The 18811-nt window shown below is 38.5% G+C and overlaps 1 protein-coding gene across 1 annotated transcript in view; it reads right to left on the bottom strand.

Moving 5' to 3' along the window:
* The window catches only part of LOC131039364 (uncharacterized), a 116467-nt gene that overhangs the window by 21613 nt on the left and 76043 nt on the right, over nucleotides 1-18811 (bottom strand). The window contains exon 5 of the mRNA XM_057972082.2: nucleotides 17936-18029. Coding sequence (XP_057828065.2) covers nucleotides 17936-18029 — 94 coding nt within the window. The remainder of the gene's footprint in view (nucleotides 1-17935; nucleotides 18030-18811) is intronic.

Genomic DNA, 18811 nt, shown 5'->3' with positions numbered 1-18811 from the left:
GGCAAGAGGATGATCAGTCTTTGGTTTGTAGCTTCTCCTATTGGCTTCCTCTTGTTCTCTAATATATTGTAAGATTAGAGCTTTTGGCAGCCCTTTGTTATCTGGTCCCTTACAAGCTTTTATTCCATGTCCAAGGATGGCACAAAAGTGACCTTTCACTTGAAAGTATGAGCTAGTATACTCTATGCCACAATGGTTACACTGCCAAAGAAAACTCCCACCCCAAAACATTTGCTTGATCATTGTTGTATAATGCCAAAGTGGCGAATCATCGTCAATTTTAAAAGTGCTCACTTCAATTCAAGCCCTAGTAGATGAGCTAGAGGCAGAGCTTCCACTTGCAACTATTATGTATGAATAATGGACCTAAAATGGAAAACTCAAAACATTATTGAAAAAAATTGGAAAAAAAATTAGCATTATAACCCCCTATTATGCATACAAAGTGTAAAAAAATATTCAAAACTTCTTAATAAAATTTAAGAAAAACTCAAAATTTTTTAAAAATCTCGAAAAAAATTATTAAAAACTTGAAAAAAATGAGGATTCACTCACCTTTAATGGCTAAATCTGCCTTCTCCAATGATTCCTAAGCCTTTGATGTGTGTCTCACACCTCCATGGCCTTCACCTTCAAAGAAAAATGCAACCACCTTCAAAACAAGTTTGAAAGAAAAAAATGGTGAAAAATGCAAGCATGGAGCAATGAAATCAACGAATGAGGCAATAGAATTATAGAAGATCAAAATGGACTCAAATGGGCGAAATTAGGGTTTGGTCAACAATTTGAGGCATTAAAAAATGAGTTTTTTAAAGTGGCAGGGCCGTTTTTTGGCGTCCACGCAGCCAAGTGCATCCCTGACGCCCAAGTTCTATATAGGTTTGGCTAAGCCAAACTGACTCACAGAGAACCTGAGTGTCAGGGATGCACCAAGGACGAACTTAGGTGAGAACCCAAACTGCACCCGACTCAAAACCCGACCTTTGAGACAAGAACCCAGTAACATAGTCTATGTTGATGAGTTGTATTATGATGATGCATGTTCTTCCAAAGGGTCTTAGCGAATCCGAACATTCAAATGTCTCCATGCCAATATCATGAATCCTACAGTAATGCTCATGTGATTTAGATATTGTGCCTTCCCATCTTCAACTTCGATCAAGCAATGAAGACAACCAACTATCCATATGTTGGTGATCGACAAACTCTCGTAAGACCAAGTGCTGCTCTATGCATTTCCCACCATGTTTTTGTTGTGCCACTCTGACCCCCAAATGGGTATGATGATAACTCCCTTGAGTTCCCAATGGATCCTATCATTGTACTATAGACAAGAACCCTTATGAGTTTGGACCACTCAGCTTGTATACAAGGTGGAATGAAGTTGCAGTCAACAAAATTCATTCCGGGTGTTACCCAAAACATCATTGCAGTAGCTGAAATAATTGTTTCCTTGAAATCAGCAATATTAAAATGATACAATAGCTGCAATATTGATAATCCCTTGCAAAAATCAGCAGCACAGAAGCTAGCAACAACCACGCAATGCCTAAAATATTCCAACAAAAGCATCTGACTGAAGATCACTCAATCTTATGGTTAAACACACCTATATGGACTCCTTTCCCTTGAACTTTACCTCTATACTGTACTTCTCAAAGAAATGTGACCAATGTAAGTACAACTAGTAGTAGCACCATATCATGGCTGTGACATTGCATTTTTTTGGCTCTGAATCAGAAATATAATTGCTGAGAACTTTTCTTTGGCTACAAGAGAAGTGAATGCAATGCTGGAAATATTGAGGGCAGCTGAACTAACATCTGAACAAGTGGCCCTTGGCTCATGTCTATTGCAACCAAGACTCCTCATTATGTCAAGTGGGTGGTTCTCAACAAGAAGGTTCCATCTTACAATTGTTCCATTTGGTGGCCACCCTAGTAGTGTAAAGCTGAACTCATCCACACTAGACCAAACACCATTTGGATCAAGTATCTCACCCTTGGAAGAAGTTACGTTTGTCACCCAATGGTCTTCCATCATAACCACTATAGGATCTCCTCCTTCAATGCCTGGAAGTTCTACCTACTCTCCCTTGGGTTTCAACTCCATAGTGGACTCCCATTGGATGTTTACTTGGCATGCCTCATATTATGCTGATTTCTCCTATGACATATGAGTTGTTGCATTCCACGTATCCATCTCCTATGTTAGCATGTTGTTGTGCCCACTTGTTTATGTGATGAGGGATCCCAAACATCTAGCTGAATTTTATGACTATACCCTTGAGTTGGAAATAAATCATCACAATTCACTTGGCAGCTTATCCACATCAATGCTAGGATGGCCGAAACAATTGCCCACATAACAGAACCTTTCCCCTAATATTACCATGCAAGGAAATCCTCTCAAAATGTATCACTCCTATACCATCTAGAACTTAAAATATTACAACCAACTCCAATACTAGAGGAGTGGTAAACAACCATACACAAACTAAGAACCTTCCATTAAAGACCATTGGCTGTAAATCGATCTTCACCATAGCTGGGAATCCCTAAAAAAACCACTTATGTGCATACCAATGAAGTAATAGGGTGGTCGTTACCCATGATGACAAAATTTTAGGACTAGAGATTAAGTTCATTGCTGTCCTGAGAGTGCCACCATTGTTATATAAGGATAACATCTTATCATGACTGAACTACCTCGTGCTTTGTTGGAGATAAGTCATCTCATCTTGTTCATACTATGTTACCCTATCGTAAAAGAAAATTTCCCCTTGGAATCTTTCAATGAAAACACCATGCCTCCTCAACTCATCATGATATTAATGCTCAACGATAGCCTTGAAAAATCAAATTTCATGCAGTGTGGGTCCAAGGTAGACCTAGTACAACCTCTAATGGTTGACCCACCTTAGAATAATATTGTAGATGTTGCCAATTGAAACTCCACATGGAAGTATCACATGTCACCCAAAATGGTGACCCATCCATGATGCTTAAAATTGGGGGAGTCATTTTTCACAATTCCTCCAATTTGTTTGAAATGCAAAACCCACAACACCATACCTAGCTTAGTCACAAAATCTTGAACACCAAAATAAAACTTGTCTTGCTTACCTTCTTCTAACATCAAACTTCCCGACTAACTCCATTTGGTCTTTAGGTGTAGTGAAGTGACAACTTGGTGAATGTGTCCCTTGTCCTTTAGTGTCCACATTGGCCCTTCCTAGATTTGTCATGTATGAATCAAAAGCCTCCTTTTCATGACTACAAACTAACCCATCAACAAGATCATTGATCAAGTTTGACTTTAGTTTTGTCAATATGTAGGGGATGGAAAAACTACAACTGACTGTGAGAGTAGCACTATCAAAGACATAGTCTCCTGGATCCTAGACCAATGCATGTCACTATCTTTGATCCTGAAGAAAGGGATCCCTATGCCCCAAGCTATAGGGTATAACCTTTGTCTCTCCAATATCATCAGGGTTTCATTAATCAACTTGCAATTCCTCTCTATGGGGGTCAATCAAAGTCAAAACATTCTTCACAACAACATAACAAATATCTTGCAAATCATCATCGTAGGGTCCAATCATTTCCATACATTGCAAATCATCATTACATGGTGCAACTACTTCCATAGCTGAAAAATGGGGGAATTTTTCTTGGACATTTGTTGCAATTAATGACACGTCCTCAACATACAATATTGGCTCTTTATTAGGGACAATGTTGCACTAATCTTGGACCTATTGTGACCTATTTCACACATCCCAGATGGGGACCCCCTATTTTTTCTTTTTAGGGTTTTGTCCTAGCTCTGCAGATTCGTAAATCCATTTTTTTTTTAGAGTTTTGAGTCAAAGTTTCTAAAGTCATCCCAAGCCAAGTAATGAAATCATGCTGCTCAGAATCATGTTTGAATGTTGCCAAAGTGCTTAGAAGGTCTGAAGGACGAGGATCGCAATTGCTTTGGTTCATTTCTGACAACTTTCTATTTTTAGGAATTTCTGCTTTTATTTGCTTTTTTGCTTTTTTCTAAAAAAATAGAAAGTTTTGTTTTTGGCACTTTGGGCACATTTCGGGAAGCAGCTTTTTTTGGCTTCCTTTTTGCTTTTTTCTGCTTTTTTGAAAGTAGAACCTAGGTTTTGTTCCTCATGTTATTTGATCACTGCCCATGTTGTCAGATTAGAGAAATTTAGCCTCTAAGTACAAAATGCAGGGTTATCTTTTTTCTGCTTTTTTTGAGATTAGGGTTTTGATCCTCAGCCCATATCATAATTGCCCATGTTGTCAGAATTAAAAAAAAATTGGTCTCTAAGGGTTAAAAGCAAGATGGAAACCCTAATTAGGGTTTTTTCCAGAAAATCAGCCATATGATCAAAAGCCCATGTCCTCAGATTTGAAAAATTATGTCTTTGTATAATGAGCAAGGTGGTAACCCTAATTAGGGTTTTGTTCTAGATAAAACTTGGCATGAACATCGCTGATAAAGTATAAAGGTGATAATGGAGGTAGGCACATGGCTGTCCAGATGAAATTCGCCCCAAGTTGTAAGGCATGAAGTTGAACATGGCTAATGGCAGGACATCCTCCAGGTCCGCCCAAGCCAAGATTGTCCAAGCTCTCTTCAAGTCCGCCCATACACAAACAAGTTGGCAAACACATGCTAAACTCCTGCATTCAGTTAAGAAACTCATGGCAAGAGTCAAGTAAACTCCTACCTTTGGTTAAAGATAAGCCACACCAAGCATGGCCAAAAGGATTCCAAGTTCACCAAGATTAAGAAGAGATGGCAAAGCAAAGTGGAAGCATGTCCAAGCTTCTCCAAACTCCGCCTTGTCCAAGGAAGAGTGAAGTCCGCCTTGGCATGAGACACATGGAGTCCGCCTTGGAGGATTGTCCAAGCATGTCTAAAGTCCGCCCTACATTGGCACATGGAAGGTGGCACAAGGAAGATGAAGTCCTCCCTTGGACAGCCTAAAGAAGCATTAAGTCCGCCCTTGGCTAGACACCTCCAAACTCCGCCCATGCTAGTTTAGAAAGAGGTTGGTAAAGTCCGCCTAGGCAAGTATGGAAAGAGACTATCAAAGTCCGCCCTCTAGGAGAAAGACTAAAGCAAACATAGATTAGTTGATGCACTTCAAGGTCCGCCTAAGATATAATGGCACACAAGATGTCCAAGCCTACTCAAAGTCCGCCCTATACACATGAAAAGTTAACCAAGTTTAAAGTTGGCGAGGAATCTTCAAACTCCGCCCAACAGCATGAAGAGATTGTCCAAAGGTTGGCAAAGTTCGCCTAGGCATATGCAAAATGGCGAGGTAGACATGAACTCCGCCCAAGACAAAGATAGAAAAGCATGAAGGCATAAAGCATAAGTTAAACATGCCACAAGAAGGATGAACTCCGCCCAAGGCAACATGTCCAAGCCTCTTCCAAGTCTGCCAAGCCCAAGGAGATAAAACATAAATCAATGACCAAGGAAACATGTCCAAACACATGCCAAGTCCGCCTTGGCAAAAACATATCCTAATCAGCTGGAGAAGGCATAAGAAGGAATGAAAGGCATGGAAAAGAAAGTTAGCAAAGGTTCGAAGGATGGAAAGCAAATAAAGAAAAAGATGTCTAGACTTTTATGAAATCTACCCTCTAGCAAGACATTGACAAAGACATATCCAAGTTCGCCTAGACTTGATAAAGCAATGCCCAATAAAGTCAAGGGAAAGAGAAAGTTGTCCGATAATCTTCCAAGTCCACATAGCTAAGCATAAAGATATGAAAGGATGACAACTTGGAGAATGAGGATTAAAACAAAGTTTGTCAAGACAAGGTTGAGAAGACGTTGACAAATGAACATTCAAGTCCAACCATGGCATATAGCCAAACACAATGCAAAATTCGATCTTGGCATATAAAAGAATGCCTAACACCCTTAGACTCTGCCCATGATGAGACAAGGTTCACAAGGACAAGGCAAAGGGCTTGGACATGATAATAAAGTTTTGCCAAAAGGGAATAGCCCAAACATCTTGGAAATTTGATCAAACACAAGAAGGATAAGACATAGACCTTCAACGTTCAACCCAGGCATAAATGGAATATGTGAAGTGCCTACACCAAATGAAAATTCGCCCATAACCTGTGTGTAAGACACGAAGACAATCAAGGGTCAATCAATGAATGGGTTGGAAAATAATTTTTCTTGACACTAAATATTTTTAATATTTTCCAACACTTACAATTATTTTTGAAGGGAAAATAATTTCAACACTTTGAAATATTTTCAAAAAAATTCAAGAATTTTAGAAATTAAAAGGAAATTCTAGAAGATTCCTTAGCCAAGGATGAAATTTTGAGAGAGAAATAAAACTTCCCATTTTGGAAAGATTTAAAACATTAAAACACAAAAAAACACAAAAAAAAATTGAAAAAACAAAGAAGCTTCTAAGTTTAAAAACCTTAAACTCTATATATTTTCAACAAGTCACTTTCAAATTCATTATTCAGGTTGGAAATTTTGGAGAGTGATTGAGAAGAAGTTTTCTCTCAAATTTTGTGAAAATTGATTTCTTGAAAGTCAAGAAATCAATTTTCAGAATTGAAGTCAAGAAATTAAGTGCTTTTTTCTGATTTTAAGACAGATTTTCAGAATTGAAGGTGAATTTCAGTCACAAAGATCAGTTTCTAAGAAAAAATCTGAAATTGACTAAATTTTTTTATTATCCTGTCTTATTTCTCTTAAATTTATCAAATTCTTGACTAAATTCTTCACATTTAGTCTGCTTTTTTGCAGAAATTTAACCTTTTAACAGGCGAAAGTGAAAAATTCCAAGAAAAAGGATCAAAAATCAGAATTAAAACCTTCGAAATAATATTGAATTTTCATGTGTTTTGCAAGTTGATGACCACCAAAGAAACACCTTCCAGAAAAGGACCAATGAAGTTCGCCAGTAAGGGAGTGCAGCCAAAATCAAAGATCAAATCTAAATGGAAGAACGTCACAGACACTAACCTTGGACATGTAGATATGGAAGAATTCAAAAAGAGAATGTACGGGCATGATGGACACCTCCCGACACCCACTGCTTGTCGGATGATGAGAAATGGCATCATCGAAGCAGCTGGATTTCCTTCGACTAAGGAGTGTGCTGAGCTGATAGTTGAATGTGCTATTCATTACAATGCACAATCAAGAGAGATCATTGCACCTGATGGAAGGGTTTTAGCCAATCTTTCAGAGTCTATACTTTGTGCGGCAAATATTAACAAGTCATGGTTTGGAAAAGAAAAGACCCCAGGGAAAAGTGCCAAAGTATCTGTTGTTTCGATACTTCAAAGAAGAATATGGTGATATCATCCTACTGCTGAATAGAGTAATGGGCAGCCCTCAGGGTGCACCATTTGAGACATGGATGTACTATTTTATAGATGAAATTACCTCGGGAGTCAAAATGTTCAATTGGTCCCGCGTAATCAGCAACAATCTTCATGAACAGTTGATAAATTTTAAGAAGACGAAGACATTCTACATGAGCTCCTACATTATCTACTCATTGGCCAGAAATTTTAGATATTCCGGACTGATCTGCAGAGGTGTAGTTGGCAATGGAGAAAATGAATTCAAGTCTTATGACTGTTATCCCCAGCTACAACTTAAGGAGAAAACCCACTTCAAGCGAGTCAATGATGTATTCCTGATGTACATCACAAGGACATTACAAGGAGGAACTCGCCAAAGATTATCTCCTGAAGCCAAAAGTTTAATCAGCAAGTATGGATCTTGGTTTATCCAGTTTCCAAAATTTAAATACATAAGAGTTCAAGATTTTGACAATCGTCCTTACCGACTTCCGATCTATCCAACCAACAAGATGATCCTACTTGAAGTTCTCAGAGAACTTGAAACATATCAGAGCTTCAAAAGAATAAGGCAGAAGGCAGAAATTACCTTTCCATTGTTTATTGGAAATATGGAGGAGTCTTGTCCGACAACACATGCAGTTGAAAGTGTCAGGCTAGAGATGCAGTGGTATCCCTTTACATTCTACCGGTCCGGAGTTAACTATTGTGAGATTTTGCCAAGATCAAGAGGCAATGGAAAACACAAATAAGAAAGACAAAATAGATGATAGAAATAAACTGTATTCTATCAAGATGAAAATACTGATCAACTAGATCATCAAGCGTTACATACAATGAATATGAGCCTGCTTATATAGGCAAGGCTATATGGATATGTGAGCACACAAACATGACATGTGGCTCAATAAGAAACAAGGGTAGGTAGCAAATAAGTGTGGGTAGGTAGGAGAAACAATATAATATTCCACATGAGGTGGATCACCCACTGAATGTGGAGTGTAACAACAAGATAAGTCCACAAAAGGTGGAAATTCTCCTACACACACTATCCCAATGTGGCACAAACACCCAAGCGTCTCATACCCAAACTACTATGAAATGCATGTACCTAAGTAAATTTAAGTAAGGTGTAATAATATGCAAGATGAATAATTATTTACACCAACACCCCCCCTTAAGTGCAACTTAGGGGAATGCACTTAAGTCTACAATGCAACTAAGCAATGCAAGATGGGTCCCAGCTACGAGGCCATGTTAGGTACCCATGAACAAATGCAAATGCATGCAAACCAATGCAATGAAATCTCTCACAAAGCGGGGAAAGAGAGAAAAACCCAATGGGAAAAAACCCTCCCCCAAAAGAGAGATGAAAACTAGATACAAAGAACTCTCATAGAAGTATGTGAAGGACAAAACCCCATGTGAGGAAAAAATCCCCCCCATATGAGAGAAGAAGAAGAGAGACTAGGAAGCCCCCCTCAATGTGGAATTTGCACCAATGATAGAAGCTCGAAGATGAATGAAGAAACTGCTCCATGAACATCGAACAACATTCCTCCCCTTAGGAAGAAACAAAACCAATGGTGTATCCAAAAAGTCTCCCCAACCATGGAGGGAAGATGAAGCAAAAATACTCATGATAAAAGGAATCTTTGAAAACTGCTCAAGTGTCCCCATGTCGATGCTGAAGGTTACCCCCTCCAAAGGTGGTAAACTGCGCCACACTGCTGAAAAAGGCACTCCAAGATCTAATGGAGATGAATGTAGAACAATGTCCAAAGACTCATGTGTCTCCTCAAAAGATAAAGAGACCTCCTCCAAGTGTTGTACAAAAGTATCCACAATCATGTCAACCTCTAAAGATTGATCATGTAGAAAATGCACAAGAGGGTCAGAGTGATCTCTCGCAACAATCGAAGAAGGATCATCTTCATCAAAGAGAAGATGAATGTCATGAATGGTGTCTCCCAAATCTGCAATGTAGGAGTTCACAAACAAACCTGCAATGTCTGTCAAGTAGGCATCCCAATCAACTGAAGCTGGAAGACATGAAATATCCTGCTGCATTGAATCATAAGAAGGCAAAATTGTCGCACTAGCTGCATCATCAGGTGCAATAGGTGGTGTGATATCAAGAGGAGATGAAATGCAAGACTCAAGAACGGGGTCACATGTGAGAATCCCCAAGTTCAAATGCCCAAAGTTCTCCTCAAAATCTGAATCATCAAAATAGGTAGAATCAACCTCATCAATAGGACCAAAATCTGAAAAAGAGTACAACCGAGATGCATGATCAACCACCCCAGTCGCAATGATAGCTCCACTCTCCAAGTCTCTAATGATAACTGAATCAAGTGTGAACTCCACAGTTTTCCTAGTTGCCCCATGTGTGATTTGATAGATAGAAAGAAGATTATTTGTCAAGTGGGGGTACACACAACACATCATTGAAGGAGTTATCCCCAATGGCAATAGATCCTTTCCCAATCACATCCATGTATGTATGATTGCCCATAAAAATCTGCGGCATGTGGCAAGGCTCAAATGTAGAAAACATAAACTGCGAAGATGCCATATGATGAGAAGCCCCTGAATCTAGAAGCCATCTCCCTGAATCATGACTTGTAGTAGCACAAAGAACTTGTCCCTTTCCTTTATTTGTCCCAAAAGAGTGATCCTTTCCTTTATCCTTGGAAGAAGAAGCCGATGTAGACATTCGAGAAGGTAGGTTGATTCTATTCTTCTCAAGAAGATTCTTCAACTCATCAATATCCTTCTTATAACAATGATGTTCATCATGTCCTGACTTCTTGCAATATCCACAAAAAAGATTGTCCTTATATGATTTCCTCTTAGGTGAGAATGGTGAATCACCTTGTTGTGGAGAGGAAGATTGTGCTCCATCTTGTTGTGGTTTTGACTTAGGTTGCTTTTGATTCTTGCCTTTCCTTGATTACTTTGATTCCCTTTATTAGCCACCAAAGCTTGTGACTTTGAAGATTTGAGAATCCCCATCGTGGTCAACTTAGATTGCTCAAGTATCAACATCTCCGTGAATGAATCAAATGAGGGAGAAGTGTATGAGGAACCTTGAGCTAACCTATGGGTGTAAAAGCTAGATACAAAGGCTGCATACTCTGAAGGAAGCTTGTCCAACAAGTTATAAACCAATTGAGCATCTTTTTTGTCAATTCCACAATCCTTTAGCTTTGCTCTTAACTCAGTTGCTTTTGTGGCATAATCTTGGATTGTATCAAAATCCTTGGGATCCAAAGTTGTGAGTTCACTATCAAGCTTGTAGCCCTTAATCTCATCAACTTGACCATACAATTTCTGAAAAATATCCCAAGCCTCTTTAAATGTTGTACACTTATCAATGTGAAAAATGAGGTCATATGATACATACTTTCTAAGAGTTCCAAGTGCCATAGCATTCTTAGTAAGCCATTCAATTTGAGCATTAGGATCAGCCTTAGGATCAGGTGGTGCTGTTATAGTTTCATTTACATAATGAATGAGTCCTTTTTCCATTGGTTTACTCCATGTCTTAATCTTCCATGATGCATAATTATGAGTTAAAAGTGGAAATTTAGGGAACCCATAGCACCAAAATGAAAAAACACAAGATAGAGAGAGGCACAATCACACAAGACACCCCCCCAAAAAAGGTGATTTGGCACTTTATACTTAGTGCGTATACAATGGGCCACTTGCAAAACAAGGCAAAGTGGACTTCTGATTTCAATTTACAACTTCTCAAAATGAGATATAAGAGACTTCAACAAATACTGCTAGTGATCTAAATTGAGATCCAAGCAAAATACAAGTACCAAATATGCCAAGAATGGCCAAATACTGAAAGTACAATTTCTACTCAATCACTGCAAACAGATGGCAGATTATGAAAGCAGATGAAAAAATATGCATTTTCAAAAAAAAAGGGCCCCTGAAAAGGAGTCCATATGAGCCCAAACGAAGCCTCCAAAGTTGTAAAAATCGGGATTTCACGATTACCGAAAAACCCATATCCGAAAATCAAAAAAATCCTGGACCATTGTACAGATCACGAAATTCTACCCCAAAACAAAAAAAATTGCACGGAAAAAGGAGTTCAGATGAGTGAGATATCGCTATTTGAAAATTGTCTGCAAAATTATAATTTTTGGAAAATTTCCGCCGCGGCTTCAAACTTCAAATGCCTCTAGATTTGGCCTCCGAAGTCCGATTTGTATGAAACAAAAGGCAAAACTGACTTTCTTGGACCTCCTCAATCCAATGGTGACCTCGGTTTTGACCCGTCAAGCTTCAATAATAACCTGCAATAGAAAGCTCCAAAATGCAAACCCCAAATAACATCAAATTTCTCTCAATTGGCAAACCAATGACACTCTAATGGCTCAGATACCATGTGAGATTTTGCCAAGATCAAGAGGCAATGGAAAGCACAAATAAGAGAGACAAGATAGATGATAGAAATAAACTGTATTCTATCAAGATGAAAATATTGATCAACTAGATCATCAAGCGTTACATACAATGAATATGAGTCTGCTTATATAGGCAAGGCTATATGGATATGTGAGCACACAAACATGACATGTGGCTCAATAAAAAACAAGGGTAGGTAGGAAATAGGTGTGGGTAGGTAGGAGAAACAATATAATATTCCACATGAGGTGGATCACCCACTGAATGTGGAGTGTAACAACAAGATAAGTCCACAAAAGGTGGAAATTCTCCTACACACTATCCCAATGTGGCACAAACACCCAAGTGTCTCATACCCAAACTAGTTTTTCAAGTGTCTAATATTCCACTTAAGTAAGGTGTAATAATATCCAAGATGAATAATTATTTACACCAACAACTATGATCCTCACAACAATAATGGATCAATGAACGGAGAAAGATCCAGACATAGAGTGGACATAGAGGATTATTGGGTAAATGCTGCAGATGAATTTGACATCAGGAAAAGACTATGGTCCAAATTGCCAGTAAGCTTGATCAGAACGACTGAACCATTCCTTGTGCCGGATCAACTGGAAGATAACTCAAAATATACTCAACCTAACTTTGATGAGCATGCGCCTCTTTCTCCTATCAAATGGTCAGAACCAGAGCAATGAGACTTGACCACGTTGATGTGGCCAGTTATGAAATATTCCAAGTGGTGGGTTGATCAGCAGTGTCATAGATTAAGACAGAGAAATATAATCTTGACTTATGACTTGATGGGTGAAGCAGAAGGATATTCTTCAAATGAGGAAGCAACTCAAAGTGCCAAACCAATTGAGAGTGCTAAAAAGAAAGGGAAGGCAGTTGTCAATGAAGGGTTTGCTCAGAAGAAACAAAGGCTACAACCATCTCGTTCTGCCGCATCAACAAACATAAATGGCATATTGGCCATTGATAAGTCATTGGCAGAGATGAAAATTCCTTCCCCAGTTCATGAAGAAAACGTAGAGTCAACCCATCAAGAAGATGACAGTCTTCGTCTCCTACCAACACAGAAATATTAGAGTCGGACAATGAAATGGATGTTGAGGAAGGAGAATTTCAAGAAGGAATGATTTCTGCCCTTCGGGATATCATGTGTGAAAAAGGCAATTAGGAAGTGGAAGGCATTGAGCAGCCCACTGTTCCTGATTGGTTGAAGGAAAGATTGAAAGTGAAAACACAAGAAATAGAAGTTCAAGAAGAAGATGATATGGCAGATTTCTTGGCCAGATTAGGACAGGTTGCCGCAAAGACGCCAGCCAGAAGGTTCTCCACCATCCAAAGAGATGAAGCCGGCTGCAAGACAGTGCAAATTGCTGTGCCAAAAGTGGACAAGGCAAAGGGAGATATTGATCCCCATGAATATGAAGTCACTGCAATCAGTTTAGGACCAACTACCAAGAAGCAGGAGGCTAAAGACTTGGATAATTCAGATGCTTCCATGAAGGCAAGAGTGGGCAAGGAAGTAGAAAAGGAGGAGGAATACAACAAAGAAGTTGAGCGCTTGAGGCAAATTCAACACTTGACTAAGCCACTTAACCAAGCCAATCCAAAAGCTCCTCCACTCTTGAATCCACAAGAAACAATCAAAAGTTTTGAGGAAGAAGCAGTAACAGCCAAAGAGACCAAGGCATGGATGGAAAGCACAAGTAAAGAGGCAGCCACACTTGTGGAAAGGTTAACACTAACATATGGACAAACCTCCTCTTTACTCTCCAGGATTGTGAATACGACAAAAGCATGGGCCGACCTTTAGGACATCCAAGAAAGAATTATTCCATGCCTTAGAGAACTGAAAGGAGTTTTGAAGCAAGAACTAATTGATGGAAATGTAACAGAAGCAGGAGCTGCATATGACTTCAGAAGTTGGCACTAGACATTGGTTGCATCCAATGAAGTCTTGGAGAAAGTAAAGGCAGATACTGATAGGGCTAAGAAGCAGATAAAAGAAATTAAAGACAAGGTTTACCTTGTAGCTGCAAAGATACTTGAAAAGGAAACTATCCGAGAGAAGGATATGCGGCTGGAAAACCTAAAGGACAAGACACGGGAAATCTTCTCTACTGGACCGGTCCTGAAGCAGAATCTGGCTAAGGCATCGAACCTCCTGTCCATCAGAGATGCTTTCCAAAAACAGGAATTAGATTGGGAAATCACTTTTGCTATATGTGCAGATGATTTGGAAGGATTAGAATTCAAAGTCAATGTACTGACACATGTCACGATAGAAGAGGTTGATCAGATTGTGTCCAAATTCATTTTACTTTCTGCTTCTCAACAGGAGAAGGGGGTGCAATCCTAAAAAATAGCACCTTGTGCCATTTGCCTTACATGCACTGGATATTAATTTTATTTTGGGAAACCCTAATTAGGGTTAGGTTGTCTAAATCTCAACCATTGATCTTAGATTGATCTTGGCCATTCATTTGTTTTCAGAAACTCTATATAAACTCATTCTCTCATTTCATATCAGTATCGTTTTGAAGTCTTATTGTTATCAAGTGGTTGCATGGTTGCATATTTTCTTCAACACTTAGAAAAGATTTGCTTTAAGTAATTTGCTTTAAGTAATTTGCTTTAAGTAATTTGCTTTGAAGTTGTTAGATGAATGAAGGATTGGCAGTTTAGATTGGTGAAATTTTGCTCATACTTTTGTTGGATGGATGATTTTCATTCAATGTGTAAAGTTAGCCTGAGCTTTTGATGTGGATGCTTAACTTCTGCTTTGAGTAATATTGTTCAATTGTTGGTATTATTCATAAGTGTGAAAATCTTAAGTACAAACATAGAAGATTGCACCCGCATAGCGTAGTTGTCCAAGTGTGGCGAAACAAAGTGTCGTTACCAATTTCACCTAGTCTTTATTGTCTCTTGAATTCATAGGAATAGCTTAGCAGTAGTTAGATTCATAAACCCTTATCCTTTTTATCCTTTTTTGAAATCCCAAACCAGAAAATCTAAAAACAAAGAGCATTTATTGATAAAATTCACCGAAGTCCAGCTCGTGAACGATACTAGTTTTTAAGTGTAAGTCCCCCTTGTATTTCAGCACACACTACCCAAGAAGCTATCCACATAAAGTCACCCGTTCACACATATAGGCCTTGGAGTCGCCTTGTGGTCTTTCTCGCAATCTTGGCACAAGTAGTGATTTTGTTCAGGAGAGGATAGAGTATCCTTGGATATTTTATTCTAATGTTCGGTAAATGATAAAACGTACACCAACAGGACTTCACTATCTTATGTCATTGAGGTGTCCTCTTGTTCAACATCATGTGACTATGATTCTTCTTCCTGCTCACTATCACGACTTCTTTCTTGACATCCTCTTGTGATTTTGGCTTTGGTGTGTTCTTCCTATTTCAAGTTCCGCCAACTCGGGCTCTCCCTATTTCAAGAATGATTATTTTGATTCCTACTCCTTGATCTCCTCAGCAGATTTGAATCCTCCTCTTCTTTTATTGCTCTTTTTATGTTGTCATAAAGGCTTCCTTTAATTGAATTCCTCCTCTTGTCATCTATATCCCATCATTCCATTCCAAAATCATCTCTGCAAGGCTGCTTGCTCTTCATATATTCTTCTCCCATATCCATTTCTTAGAAACACAAAATACTCAATAAAAGTCATGTCTCAATTGATGGTTGGACCCAGGTCCATATATTCAACATGATATCTCACCAATTCTTTATTAAAGTCTTTTGTTTCTTCTCATTTTAAAAATTTGGCTCTAAATTTCATTGAACCCATAGCTTTTTTTCTCTTCTCCCTTTGCAAGTACCCGAATTATCTCTCACTTATTTGTATGAACGTGCATCACCACACACTCATAGGCTAGAAGGAAAGGTGTTTTGATTCCACTGTAATGTCCCTTTCCAAAATTTTAATGAAATAACAGAATTGAAACACAAACCACAATATTCACCAAATAACATAAACACAATCTTCAACAGATTATATTCAAACTACAATAATTACTTTTAATAAAACATCACAAATAACCTTGCAGAATTGATGCAATCTCCAATAATAACTTGTATTGATTATGATCTGATCTCTACAGCAAGCGACTGTTATGATAGTCAGCACATAGCAACATAAAACATTAACCAACAATGCACACACTGAAATCATTGAATATCCCTTCAAATACTTGAAGCTCCAATGCACTCCCTGAATGAGAATGCTCTCAATAACCAAAGGGATCTCGTCCTTTGATTCAAGCAAACAATGGGTTGTAACTCAAAGTGTCCAACAATTAGAATGACATAACATGGATGCCCACAATTGAAATACTTTCCTAGTTTATATGCTCTTCACACAAAAGACCAAACTAATCGACCTAGACCCAAAATGGCACCAATGCCCAAATTTAATTCCTACACGTCACATTACAAGATGGCCTTACATGCCTTACAAGCTTTTCCAATTGGAGTTTTGGACTTTTCCTTCCCTTCCAACCTGGCATCCATTAGGCCACAACCTCAATTCTTGTCACTTGATTGCTACTTGGCATGCGTCAAATGGTACTTCCAATCCCAAACACCCGACAATTTCCCAATGTGAGGCAAGCAGCATGCCCAATCCTCAATCTTCGAGAGCTCTTGGCACGCATTGGGAAGCAACTTCAATGCCCAATGTTCAACAAGTCTCTAGCATGTGTCGAGCAACAACTCCAATCCATGCTCTTCAACAACACTATGGCATGCATCAAACGACAACCCCGAATCCCAAACTTTAACATCACCCTAGGTGAACAATCCTTTATCCACAACTTGTCACAGGTCAAGTAAAAGCTCCAACTCTTGACCCCAAATGCATTGCTAAGTTCTTCCATTCTCTCACCCTAGCACAATTTTTGACGTATCTTTGAACCCCAATTCTCAATAGCTTTCCTATCATGAGTCAAGTAGCATGGCCAATCTTCAAACTCTAACATCTCCTTGGCATGCATCAAGTGAAACCCTAATCTCTAACAATACTCAAGCATGAATCAAGATGCAAGCCCAATCTCTAATCTTCGATGTCTTCTTGGCAATGAGTCAGTCAGCAATCTCGAACCCCGAACTCTGACATATCCCTGAGAAAGAAATCTCCTTTCATATTTTGAAAGGGGACATGACATGAATGGACTGGAAGTACATGTGATAAAATTGCAATTGGTTAGCGCTTTCAAATTAGCATCACTAAATCTGGAAGGCTACTTGGATTCCTCACTCTCCTCTCTACTCCACCTGAGAAAGCTTGATCTATGTCACAACACACTGACAGGAACCCTTCCATTTTTATGTTTTTCGCTATTTAAAAGCAAAGTCGTGGGCAAACAATGTCCCCGATATCAGCAAAAAGTAAGGTGACATCCAGTTTTGTTAAAAAAATAGAGGGCAAGAGTGGGGGAACATCATGTCCCCACCCGCAGAACATCCCAGAGATCTGGTACAGGTATCAAGGTCCCAAAGGGCACAAATCATAATATTGACTAGCAAAAAAAAATTTCCCAATACCCCCTTCTGTGTTTGTGTATGTGCATTTGCACATGTAAATTGGTGCGCATATGTACCATTTGTGTGTGCATTCAGAGTGGTAGATGGATGAGTGAGTAGAGTGTGGTTGTGTGTAGGCAGGCATGTATGCATGGGTGTTAGTGTCTGCATGTGCATGTTTAAATAAAATAATAAAACTCATTTCTGTACTTACAGCCTTTGGGAGGATCAATCTAATAGCTGTACAATATACAAATGCACTTTTCAACGTTACAAAATATTATTCAGCAATTTAAGGAGATCATTTATTTCCATGCTACTCAATGATTTCATGGATTCCTAGGTAGCTCAAGCTCAGTACTTTTTGAAATTGTATATATATGAACAATGCACAGGAAAGAGCTACGACGTCATAATAAAATGAATATAGAAATAAAATTAACTCATTTGGACACAGCAGTAGCAATAGAAATCCAATGGATTTACTTCAAAACAACAACAAAACATAAACCAACACATTCTAATGGTGTCAGATTAAATGTGACAATTACAACACCAGATTGAGGCTAAAACATTACCTTCCGCTTCAAAATAGTCCTTGCTCTGCACCTCCTCATTTGTTATGCTGTTATTATTAGGAGCACTCCATATATTTAATGGATTTCTGGCTTGCTACAACCCAAAAAAACCTTAACTAAATCAGATTGTGACCGAAAATGAGCAAAAGCCAATTATTAAAAAGAAGAGAACAGGTGATGAGAATCTACAAGGAACCATGTCACTAAACAATGGGTTATAGCCTACACTTCAACACTTAACAGTTTTTTATAAACCAAAAAATCATTAGAAATATTTAATCTAAGTATAACTTCCTTAGCTACTGTAGGGACTGAAAATATGTCAAAACCCTTCAAACACATTAAGCACATAACACAGTTAACTAGCTGGTAATAGCACTTAGTTATAGATTATATGAGGCTTCAACACTTATCAGTTTACTATAAACCAAAAATCCTTTGAAATATTTAATCCAAGAATAAATTCCTTCCTTAGCTACTGTAGGGACTGAAAATATTTGAAAACCCTACATCCACATTATAACACATAAAACAGTTAACTCGTTGGTAATGGCACTTTGGCAAAATGTCAAATGATAAGTAGATAGAAGAGGATAGTACACGGTTTATTCCATTTGTAGTTTAACCTTTTCTTTTGAAGATTGATGATGCAAGACACCAGATATCACAAGCGTTCCAATTTTGGCCAATATCATCTGACTTTTTTATAAGGATATTATGTGCCTATATGGTATTGTGCAATTTGTGATTTCAAGTTGTGTTTGATGCATTTAGAATGTTTAACTATGTTGTCAGTTCTGGTTTGGATAATAGTTAGGGTTCACTGATTCAGTTCATTAATCCTGCAAAAACATTCCACATGTAGTTTGAAACAGA

The sequence above is a fragment of the Cryptomeria japonica genome, chromosome 10, assembly GCF_030272615.1.
Source record: "Cryptomeria japonica chromosome 10, Sugi_1.0, whole genome shotgun sequence".
Taxonomy (NCBI): domain Eukaryota; kingdom Viridiplantae; phylum Streptophyta; class Pinopsida; order Cupressales; family Cupressaceae; genus Cryptomeria; species Cryptomeria japonica.
Note: the sequence above shows the minus strand (reverse complement) of the source record. Positions and strands in the feature narration are given on the sequence as shown.